The sequence below is a fragment of the Terrapene carolina genome, unplaced genomic scaffold (genome assembly GCF_002925995.2).
Source record: "Terrapene carolina triunguis isolate 2854851 unplaced genomic scaffold, T_m_triunguis-2.0 Scaffold714, whole genome shotgun sequence".
NCBI classification, from domain to species: domain Eukaryota; kingdom Metazoa; phylum Chordata; order Testudines; family Emydidae; genus Terrapene; species Terrapene triunguis.
Window position 1 is genome coordinate 7,776,113 of NW_020665065.1, and position 12,377 is coordinate 7,788,489.

Consider the following 12,377-nt stretch of genomic DNA (forward strand, 5'->3'; position numbering starts at 1 on the left):
GCTAAGATCCTAGTTTTTGTGCTGGGAGATGACAGACGGGGCCCTACGGGCTCAGAAACCCGAAGGCAAACTAACAAGAGACACCCCCCCCGGCCATTGGGTACTGGTCAGTCACCCCCCCGCTGCGGGGGCCTGGCTCGGGCTGGGAATGGGGAACGCTGCTCTACGGCAGATCCCTGTGTCGTAAGGAGGAGGAGGAAGCCCGAAGACTGCCCGGGCCGGGCCGGGCCGGGCTCCCCGCGCCACGGAGCCAGGCCTACACCACCGTCCCTCCACCACAGCCCAGCCCCGCCGCAACCAGCGTCTTAGTGCCAACGGAAGCGGAAGCGGAAGTTAGCTATAGGCCGGAAGCGGAAGTCGATGGGGTGGCGGCAGTTGGAAGGCTCTCGCGCCTCTCCCTCCACTTAGAACGACCAGAGGCGCGTTCGGTCCCGCCTCCCGGAACGGGAAGCCGGCTCTGGCCCGGCTCCGCCTCCCTCTGGCGGCCATCTTGGATAGTAGCGGCGGTGGAGGGGGGCAGCGGACGGACCCGCATCCCGGCGCTTGCTGTGTCCCGCCTGAAGTTCCTTCTCCCCCCTCCCCGGCGTCTGCAGCCGGACGGAGCTTCCCCGAGGGACCGAGCGGCCGAGGCTCCCGCCTGAGCAGCGAGAGGTACGCGGGCTCCAGGCCGGGCCCCAGGGGCCTAGGGCGGCTCGCCGGGGAGGGATCGGGGAGCTGCCGGCGCTTGGCGGGAGTGTGGGGCCGGCTGGGGGGGGGGACGGAGCCCCTCGCGGGGGAGGCGCACGGGGCAGCTGGGGAGGTCCCGACACCGACGAGCTGCGCCCTTCCCCAGCAGAGCCCCCTCCGGGCTAGGGGCGGCCCGTTCTCCCAGGGCCTCTCCCGGGGGGTGTCTGGGCTTTAGGGGCTTTCTCTCGGTGTCACCGGGGGGTGCGGGGCTGAGTCCCCCCCCACAGATTCTGCTGGGTCCTTGGCGGGATCGGGGAGTCGGTCCCTGGGAGTGGCTGTAGGGGAGCAGTGGTTTATTTCCGCTGGCAGGATTTGGCTGGTGGTGAGGCGCCCCCCCCCGGGTCTCTGGGTAGAAGATGAGAGGGGTTAAGCTAGCCCCAGCACGGATGCTCCTCGCTGGGACGTGTTCATATACTTCCCCCCCGGTTTTGTGGTATCATTTCCTCCTGGCTGTTTAATCTTTGTGGGGGAGCAGTTTATTATCAGGGAATTTCTTACGGGGATGGGATGGAAGCTGTTTTTCAAGGAAAACTGTCAGGTTAGAAATATTAATTTAAAAAAAAACAGTTGTATTTGTTAGCAAAGGTCTTTTGAAGACCTGTTGGCTAGCATTAGTCACCCTCTCCTTGGTTATCTGCATTCATCAGGTAAGACCCTGCAGACCCATATCCAAGGAAGTAAGGGTTTTCAGGATTGGGTCCTGCTTTTGGGGCTTAGAAACACAAATGCCTATGCAAGCTATCTAGAAATGCTACAAAGAAAAATCTGTTTACAAACAAAAGCTGTTCTCATTGAATGTGTTTTAAAACATCCCAGATACATTTCTTTTCAGTTTTGTAAATGTTTTCCTTTTAACTTAAGGGTATTATAAGTGTCTCTATTTGTGAGGGAGGACAACAATACTGTATACAAATATATTTGTTGTTAAAATATAATTTTTGTATTTTTCATGCAGCCTATAAGTAGTAAGGCACACCATTCTCAAAAAATTCTGACTGCCAGACACAGTACAATTATAACAATTAAAATACCTCACTTAGCCAGCTTCATGCAAGTTCCTCTGTGTGGGTGAACCCCCATTGACTTACACTGGGGCTTCCTGGGGGCACAGAGGTCTGCCCATGTAGAACAGTTTGCAGGATCAGAAATCTCATGTGGTTACTGGGGGGAAGTTACAGGAATAAAGACAAAACAAAAATCCACAGTGTGAAAGTCAGTTTTTTAGCAAATATGGATCAAACAGAGGCTTTGGAGCTTTTTTTCCTCCTATGTTGAATAAGATTTTGAATTAAAGTCTGAGATGTTAATTTCTTTCTTTAATTTCTTTCCTCCAAAACTTCATTTGCCTCCCCCTAACTCCTGTCAAAAATAGGGTGTTACCACTTGTTGTAATTAATAAAATTCATAATTAATATCCATATTGGCTGTCTTCCAACCTGGAGGAAAATTTCTCTGTTTAAAGCTGGGATCTAACTGCTCATTTCATACATGAGTATAACCCCAAAACAGAAGTTTACTAATTTGACCAGTATTTCTCTCTGGGCTGTACTGTAATTGGCATTCACAGATAAAGAAAGCTTAGTAAAAGCTAACTCTGGTAGCCTACACCCTTACCAGCAATAACAGTTTTTTAGGTAGAACAGAAATTTTAGCAAGCTTTGTTAACCACCCTTGGAATGGAGCCTAACACTGATATATCCTTGAGTACTGATTTGTTCATCCTTAGCATCAGTCAGCTGTAAATTTCTCTGCTCATTATTTTAATGAGATGTTCCCAAAATTGGGGCTTCATGTCCAACCTGTAGTATAACTTTACTCTCCTTTTTAAAAAAGACACAAGCAAACAAAACCCACCACACCCCACAGTTATTTTCTCTGTATTTCTTTTTTCTTTATCCTAAGGCACATAAAACTATTTTTTTGGGAGAATACATCTATTTGTACACTAGTCAGATTTCAAGGGACACCATGTAATAATATGGTCCTAATAAAATCTGAAAGTTGTCTATGGGATTTTTTTTTTACTTCAGTGTCTCCCACAGCATTAAATGAGCACTGTCTCATACCTTTATAAAAGTTGTCAAACTTCCAAGAATAAGGCCAAGTGACTTTCTTGATTCTGTGATTTATTGTATGAAAAAAGTTGAATGGCAGGCTTTTAATTGGTGTATATTCTAGAGATGTTAGTTGAGAAGGGGTGTTGCTTCCCTTCTTCCCAGGAGAGACATGAGACTTCCCTTTGTTACTGACAGCTTTGATTTCAGTAGGAGCTGCGTGTGCATCTGAGGGCACATAACTCGGTTTGAAAATGCCTTTTCTGTTGATTTAATGGGTCTTAAAGCAGACAACATGATTCTTATTATAGCATCTTTCACCCAAAAGTCAGTATGCTTCATAATGGGTTCTCAAAGTTTTTAGAGTCAAAAGTAGCACAGATAAAAATTAATTTTGCTTTAAACACATATTGAATCAAGAAATGAATTCAACTCTTGAGGAATTTAGCTGCTAAAAACCCTGCTCCAGATGGCTGGAGGTTCAACTTTACAAAACTGTGTTCAGTAAAAATGTAGGTTTTGTTTTTCCATTTCTAATTTTTAGATAACATTGAATGTGGAGAGAAAATAGGTCTATGTTAATATATTGTCACACTAATTAGTTTTTATGAAAGTAAATGACTGTCTTTTTCTCTCCATTGGAGACATTATTTTAAAAATCAAAGTACAAAAAGGTATGCAAGAGCTTGAGTGTATAAAAAATGTCTTAAAATTCATGTGCACAGTGTCCCTTAGTAGTCTTTCTAGTGGCCCTGCTGTGCGGATCTTGTGCTTAGCATGTCAAGAGTATCAGCCATCACAATCTGTTCAGTTTGTGCTCTGGCACAAAACCAGATTGATTTTTCAAGGTGCCTTGCATAATGCAGAGCCATTCATGTTATGTATTTTTGTTTGTCTTAACAGTAACCGCTACTCTCGGGTAACCGTCTTCTCTGGTTGATTTTAATGTTTAGAGAAACCTCTGAGCCATGAATGCATTATCTCTGGAAACTGGCTGGCTAACAGGATGTTCTAAATTTGCCATTTATACATACAGTGTGGTGGTGATGATATTTAAGAATCCACCATATGTAGAGGTTTGAGTGGAACTTCTTTTAAAAAGCTTTTAGGTCTGAAAAGTGGAAAATCACTGGAGAACTCGCTATTCAGAAAGGAAGGTGGTTTGAAGTCGGCTGGGTGTTTTCCTACTTGGAGGATGCAAGGAGGACATGAGGGACTGTGAGGCAGGTTGACTGGCAGCTGGAAATGAGTTTGGGGGGGTGGGGTTGTTATGCAAAGGGAAAACTGGGAAGAAAATGTATTGTACTTTTGACAAGTTACTTTTTTGTCTATATCTGTCTTTGAGTTAGGTCCTTTTTTTATTCTATATTTGTGTGGTGCCTAGCACAATGGGGTTGGAGCCTTTTGGTGCTACCAGAATATAAATAAAAAATAAAATTGGTTTGTGCAAAGTAGTCCTTGGCTCAGAATTCAAAACCATTAAGAGGAGTGTTTTCCCCCCCTCTTTGAAAAAATAAACATACAAAGCAAATTATTTCTCGGTACTGGAAACAATCACATAAAATCAGGGTCACACTTGATGTTCAGGTGTATTTGTTGTAACATAGTGCTCTGGCATTTCTGATACATTGTTCAAACCAGCCTTTGTATCCATTAATCTGTTTAAACAGAACTAACTGCATTGAGTCCTCAGGATCAGAAAGTCTAGTACTAGTTGACAGCAATTGAGTTTGCTGCCTGCAGTTTGTCTTGTTGGTGGGTCAGTAAGAACCAGTTGTGACCCTGTTTATTTGAGGGGGATTGCTTTCATTAACCATGTTATCGGTAAGATTATATTGAGGTCATGTCTGTTTATAATTTTTTTTAAAAAACTAGATGAGCAACAACAGTAATAAGAGAGCACCAACAACAGCAACACAGAGACTTAAGCAGGACTACCTTCGAATTAAAAAAGATCCAGTGCCTTATATCTGTGCTGAACCCCTCCCATCTAATATCCTTGAATGGTAAGAATCCAAATGAATCGTTCTTACGATCATACAGACCCAGACCATCTGGGTTGTCAAGTCTGAGCTTCATATACACCTTCATTTTTGTATTGGAATCTTTTATGAGGGAGTAGTAAAAGGAGACGAATATGAAGCTGTTGAGCTGAGGTGATAAACCCATTTATACTTTGTGTTACCTTTGGAAATTTGATGCACGTAAGGTGTTGGGTTTCCCACCTCTAATACAAAATTCCTTTGTTCCTTTAGGCACTATGTTGTACGAGGACCTGAAATGACTCCATATGAAGGTAAACCTTAGCTTGTTGCCAAAGCATGCACATGCTGTATATTGCTATCTATATTTGATGAGTAGTAGTCCATAATTGTATGAATGGGTCTTTCTTATGTAACAGAAGTGGTTTTAAGTGTATGAGCACAACGATTTACTTCAATCATAAAACTGTAATACGTGCCTTTGACTTGTGTAATAGCCTCTTGAAATGAGATAGTGTTAGCATTGTCCTCTAATGATTCCCTGTAGCACCAAGTAATTCCAGCAAATCCCTTAGTGTTCCTCAAAGTCTTAGCACAGTTCTCTCTGATCTTTTTTTAATATGGCACCTTTAGTTCTTTGTTTAACGAAGTCTGATTTTTAGCGATTGCCACAGATCTTCCGGAAAACTCAGGGAGCCCAGTTGGTTGGTAGCCAAGACGAACAGTGTTAAAAATAGCCAGTTTTGTCAGATTTTACTTTAAAAAACAAACTGAAAGTGCTAATAAAACTTATTTCTGGCTTATCACATACTCTGCTCTTACTAGAGTTGAGGCATATACCCTTTTTTGTAAATGTCATCCCTGGAGAGGCTGAGTATCATATCTAATTAATTTGCCTAAATATAATAATTCGCTGTATATTCCAGTCTCACCCAAAGGATCTGCTTCTGAAATTGGATTTTTCAGTGGACTTAAAATGTCCAGCATGATGATAGCGGGCAAGACCCTGCCATTTGTGCGGATGTGTGTTTAAAGGGAGAACCCTGTGTAGATGAAATAAGGACTTGACAATTGGAAAACATTGCTTGCTTTATGCAGATGACAGAATAATAGTACCTCCAAAATATGCCTTTCCCAAAGGTACTGACCATCATTTGTATCAGTGAAGGGCCTAAGTTGATTAGTTTTTAAATGTTTGGAGTGTGTTTATAGTAAACGTTCCTTTAAATCTTATTTGCTGCAACATTATGAGTATTTGAGGAAAGCATTTCCTTAGTGCAGAACAAATCTTTCCTTTTTTTATATACAATACAGGTGGCTATTATCATGGGAAATTAATTTTCCCCAGAGAATTTCCTTTTAAACCTCCTAGTATTTATATGATAACTCCTAATGGAAGATTTAAATGCAATACAAGGTAAGGATTTAATTAACATCTGTTTTGAAACTTGTATCACACGTAGTATTATTTTCCCTTTTGACTAATGGCAAGGAATAAAGTGCACTGCTTGTTTTGCTTTTTGAAGGTTGTGTCTTTCAATCACTGATTTCCACCCTGATACATGGAATCCAGCATGGTCAGTCTCAACAATCTTGACAGGCCTCCTTAGTTTTATGGTGGAAAAGGGCCCTACATTGGGCAGCATAGAAACCTCAGAATTCAAGGTAAGCTCCTAATATCATATCTTTTATTTAATTTAATTTTTGTTGTTGTTGAGGTCAGGGTGTGTTGAGCACGTCCCAGTGGTTAGGCACGAGACTGGAATCCAGCAGTCGTGGGTTCTAGACCTGGCTCTGCCTTTGAATTTAGTCAATGGGCAGATGAGAAAATGAGGGTGTTTAAAGGAGCATAGAGTCAAGGGTTTGGATCACGGGTGGGAAATGTAACTTAAGTGCCACAGCTTCTGACTACAAAGCTAATTTTTTACATTGAAATATTTGTTTTATTAATAGGTTAGTTAGAATTCAACATTGGGCTGAATAGGTCAGTCTTTCAAATCCAAGGGAGGGATTTTGTAACCTTTTCTTCTCACCCTTCTGGACAAGACCTTTTGACTGTTTTGAAGTGAAGGTTCTCCATGAAATGTAGCTACATTATTGGACTATTTCTCCCCTCTGCTTCCCTCACTCACCCCCCAGTTACCATTGGGCAGACACAGAATGGAAAAGCATTCAAATAAAATGCAGTTAAGAACTTCTGAAGAGTGGGGGTTTATAGAAAGTCATTACCAATGAGTCTGTATTCACAAATGTGAAGTAGCTACAAATATTATAAAGTAGTAGGTGAGCACCTTTTTAGCGTTCTTATGTGAAATATCCTCCAGATGCTTTAATGCTTAATGTATATTTTAAAATTTAATTTTCAAGCTGATGTTCCTTTCTTGTTTCCTTGATAGAAAAGACAGCTTGCTGCACAAAGCTTAGCATTTAATTTAAAAGATAAAGTCTTCTGTGAGCTGTTCCCTGAAGTGGTGGAGGTAAGAAAGTTCATTTGATTATTTCTGGCTTTCACGTTTTATCGCTGTGTAAATATGCAGATTATGCAAATTAATTGGCCAAGATTTTCAAGAGACTGATCACTTTTAGGTTCCTCAATTTTGGGTGTCCAATTGGAGACCCCTCTAAAGCAGCCTGATTTTTCAGTGTATAAAAATTAGAAACATGGTTCTCTGGGTAGAAAATTCTGTATTTAAATACCAAGATCTGTTGCTTGGAGAATCAAAAGTTGTACATTTAGGGACAGATTCCAGCAGTCCCATTTGGATGTGCTAGAGAAGGGAGAGAATCTACAGAAAGCACTTCCTCCCATTGGACTCATACAGGGGAGGCAGCCATAATTTGGATGCAAGCATTGGGAAGCACAAAGCGAGCCTGGCTAATGCTGTTCGCAGTATTCATAGGCACAAAGGGAATTTCTGGGCCGAGTAATCAGTCAGTAGGTCCAGACCTCCCATCAGGGCTTTTGAAACACAGTGCATCAAATACATCTAGACTTCAGAGTTTGATTACCTACATTCTCCATTACACATCTGAATACGTTCCATAGTGCAGTTTTAGCCTTTTTTTTTTTCCTTGGGGCCTTCTGAGATCTGGGGTCTCATCTCCACTTCCTCCTCCCCTCATAATTAGTCTTGGACTGGAGCATTGGAATCTGCTTTCCCTACAATCAGCTAGCAGAGTTACCAGAGAACATGAGAGCATCCTTCACAGTGCTCTCTTCCCGATAGCCCCAAAATGATTAAGATGTGCAGTTTGATACCCTATAGTGGTAATGATATTCTTGTCAGAACCTGAGTATCTATACATTTAACTTGTAAGAGATTTACTTGGGGCTCTAACCATGAGATGATGCTCTGAGGATTCCTGTTTCTTCCATTTCAGTTCTTTGAGAATTGTTGGGTTATTCATAACTCTTAAAGTACTTGAATTACATTATCCCACTCAAGGGTCTTCATAGTGGCAAATATAGAGGCAGTCTTAAAAGAGATTTTCTGAAAAAAATGTGTCCCAATTCTCAGAAAAAATTCAAATTTTAAACCAGGTATAGAAAAGGTACAAGTGAACATTTAAAAACTAAACATAGTTTGGCTAAATGACGACCACAAGAAGGTGTCATAGTTACTGTCCGCAAATATTTGAAGGTGTAAACCTCCAAAGAATGTGAAGAATTTTTTTTTAGGTCTTTTCAAATGGATATAAATAAATAATGGGGTTATATTAAGAGAAAAGCATTTAGGGTGAATATTATGGAAAGGTTGCTAATAGTGAAGTTCATTACTCTGTGAAATAGTTACCTCAAGAGAAATTGTGTAAATCCCATTGTTTAGGACATTTAGAGTGATACAGAGCATTGGAAAATATAGTATATGGAACAACAATCCAGGACTAGATGGGACCTGTAGACTCTATGACCTTCCATCTCTTAACTTTTATAACTTCATTATGGATAAAAAATGAGCAAGAAGCTGTCTCTGTGGAGTTGCACCTGGATATACATTGAGAAGGAATATCTTCTGCATCAGTCTCACTTCTTTGCATGGATAGACTTTTTGATAAGACACAAGGTGACTTGCCAGAAAGCTTAATCCACTTCGCTTCCAATGATTCCTTTCATTTTTTTCCCTCCAGGAGATCAAACAAAAACAGAAAGCACAAGAAGAGCTCAATAACAGACCTCCATCCCTTCCGTTACCAGATGTTGTCCCAGATGGGGAAGCACACCATGGTCAAAATGGGATACCGCTCCTTAATGGGCACGTACCACTGGCAGCTGCCAATCACCCAGGTCTTCAGCAGGCCAATCGTAACCATGGACTCTTAGGAGGAGCGTTGGCGAACTTGTTTGTTATAGTTGGTTTTGCAGCCTTTGCCTACACAGTCAAGTATGTACTGAGAAGCATAGCGCAAGAATGAGGAACATAACCGAAGTCCAAGACCAAATTAGTGGTAGTTGCAGAATGAGTGGGACTCTGGGCATCAGACTTTGACACTGGGATAAATATTTGTGCTACCATGATGCAGGTAATATATTGGTTGGCTCATGGGTTTAGTTTGGAAAATGAAGCAGGTGTGATTTGTTAGGGAAGCAAAAGGTGTTCTGCTCACAGTTCCTTTGTCCTCACTACAGTTTTAAGTGATTCACTAGCAAGTCAAAGCATTATTGATGTGAAACTGGCATTTTGAATGCTTTGATTTTTATAGCACTTACCCCTTGTTTTCTGAAATTAAAAATATTTTAAGTAAATGAGGCTTTTTACCAGATTGAACAATTTTTAAAATATGACACTTGAAGATGCATATCATATGTTCAGCATACATTTTCAGCTGAGAATTTCATTTGCGAAGAGTCAATTGTACAAGTTTGGAATGAGTAAAATGCAAGTTTCCTCACTGACTTTACTTCTGAAAGGCCTGGTTAATGTGAATGTTGGTGTTACAGAAAGCGGCTAGTTCACTTTGTAATAGAGAATGAATGTTAATAACAATGATTAGATGAGTTGGAAAGTAACACAATGTGTGTTGCTTAAATATGTTTTGTCTAAATTGTCACAGTAACATTTAAGACGGTTTAGTTTGGCTACAAGAAGTGCAGTTGCCCCATTTGCACGCAAAAAGCATTTAAAATGGGTTTAGTGGTGGTGCTCAAAAGCAATTTTTTTTTTTGAAAACTTTTTGGTTTTTGTTTGCTTAATTACAATTTTCCATTTTGGAAATTAGTGTGATTTTAAAAGTGAAACAACTTGTGCTCAAAAAGAAAACATGTTTGCCACTGTTCTGTTTAAAATATCTGCAAAGAACAATGAAGAATGTAGTATATTTTTCAGAAGAAAGATCCTTGGATTCTGGGTTTTTCGCTGAGTGAAATGACATTGCCTCTTCAGGGCCTAATGAGGAAAGAAAAAGAAGACTGAATACCGAGCCAGCTTTTCAGAAGACTAGTGGATTCCTCTGAAGTGCTCTAATTACAGTAAACTTAAGCCATTTATTTGCATCAGTTCCATTTAAATTACTTGACCCTGTTTTCAAACTCCATTACAAAAAGAGCTTATTCTAAGACTTCTTATTTTGCTTGAATTATGGAAGCCCTCTGCTTCTATTAAATTAAATTCTTAGCCATGGTCCCATGCATATGATCACTGAATGAGGATTGCATTCCAGTGGGCGGTAACAAGGTTATGATAGCATGGATATGCACTAAAACTATTAGCGTAGTTTACGGTCAGAAATGCTACTTGTACAGCTCATATCTTATTAAAAATTGTAATTAAGAGAAAATCCTTATGACTTTATCCAAATGCTTTGACTTGTCATAAAGGCAATCTTACTGTGCCTTTCATAATTGGCAATGACTTTTAGTCACCCAGCAAATGAAATATTCCCTGTTATGATCTAACAAAGACTGTAAAAGAAGTTGGCAGAATGGAAAGCTCTGCACCTAACCTCATATTGTGTTAAATGTTCTAAAGAGCCCAATAAATGTTACCTCATGTATTTAAGAATGTGTTTTATTTGGGCTGTTTGTTTTATTTCCTTTGGCAGGTTTTTAATGTTTGATTTTTCTGCTTCTGTTTGGTATTTTGAAATTACTGGATTACCAAAAAAAAAAAGTGTTAAACCCATGAGCCATGTAGCTTAGATAATCAGAAACTATGTGCTGTGACCAATTCTCTGAAATAGGTATGGATTAGCAGAACTAACAGAATAGCTCCAGACTAAAGACATCTTAAAACAGACCTTATTTGGGGGTGGGAGGGGAGCATGTGCTGGGCTTGATTTAAAACGTATTTATAAACTGTTTAAAAATTGGTTTTGTTTTTGATCAAATTTTATTTATAATTGCTCTTTAATTTGCCTCTTGTATGTGCTTAATCTGTTCTTGTAAAGAGAAGCCCCGGTTGTATCTTTTGTTTCTAGAAACTGTCAGTCTTGGGGAAAAGAAATGTCTTGTCTCTTCTGCAATTATGGGATTTAAAGACTGGTTTGCAAAATATACAGATCTGTAGCAAAGGTTGAGCTGCCGCTTTTATCATCATAACATTGATATGCGTTTCAGGCTTCTCATTATGCCTTCTTTTGCTACCATTGTCATTCCCTATAGGCAGATGTTTAAGCAGACTGCTACCCAGCATTGTGTATCTCTCTCTCATGAAGGCTCTTTGGGCCACAGGAATGAAGATGAAGGCAAGGAGACCTTGGCTGTGGTACATTCATGCCCTCTGTGAATGTATGTACTGGAGGGGAAAGGATTAATAACCTCAGGAGGTCATTGTTCAAAAATCCACCACTTTTATTGCATGGCAGTAAGTTGGCCTTGCAGTTAGCCCTGGGTATCTGAAGGTGGAGTCCCTTTTTATTAAAAAAGTGCCTCAATTGGGAATGCAAAATTGATACTATTTATAGAACCCTGAATATGCTGCATTTTTTTTTGAAAGATTAATTGTTGATTTTTTTAAAAAAGTGGAGCTCATCTTCAGTTAGTGATTTTTCTTTAACACCCTGAAGAAGGATGAAAAGACTTGGCAGTGATTTGGGGGCCATCTGTGAAAAGCTAGCAGACTTGCAGCACCCTCCCAACATTTTGGTACATGTCCTTGCTCCTTGCCTTTGGTAGCAGAATATTTATCCCTTCCTGCGTAGGTTTTAGTGAATTTAAATAGTATTTACTATGGTATGCAGTATCCGAACTTTGATTTTGTTACCAAAGTCAGTAGATGGAATTAATCATTCTTTGCCATGCAAAAATGTTGATATCATGCCCTGAGGCAGTATGTTATCTTAATGACATAATAAAACTGAAAGTTGTCCTTGTGTGTGTCATACTGGAACAAATGGTGTCTTGACCCTTCACTTCTATGCTGCATTTCCTTAGTTCTGTAAGATTGCAGTGCACAGTTGGTGGAAAAGATTTGCACCTCTTTTGGATCATGAGACATCTCAACTGTAGCCTTCTTAAATTTTTCAGAATTAGTTTTTGGACTTGTGTGTAGTTACATTTTTCGCCAATCTTCAGTTGAAGGAAGTTACATCACCACCTATTCTTGATGCCTCAGCTGCGAACTTTAAGCATGTTTTGAGGAGTAGAAATGACTGCATTGTAAAGTTATCCATTCATAAT

The 12,377-nt window shown here is 40.3% G+C and overlaps 1 protein-coding gene across 1 annotated transcript; it reads left to right on the forward strand.

Moving 5' to 3' along the window:
* The first annotated feature begins 488 nt into the window (after positions 1-488).
* On the forward strand, positions 489-12,377 carry UBE2J2 (ubiquitin conjugating enzyme E2 J2). The gene is made up of 7 exons (XM_024201664.3): positions 489-651; positions 4,656-4,786; positions 5,036-5,076; positions 6,077-6,179; positions 6,289-6,427; positions 7,159-7,239; positions 8,891-12,377. The coding sequence occupies exons 2-7, from the start codon at positions 4,656-4,658 to the stop codon at positions 9,173-9,175; spliced, it is 780 nt and encodes a 259-aa protein (XP_024057432.1). The 5' UTR covers positions 489-651; the 3' UTR covers positions 9,176-12,377.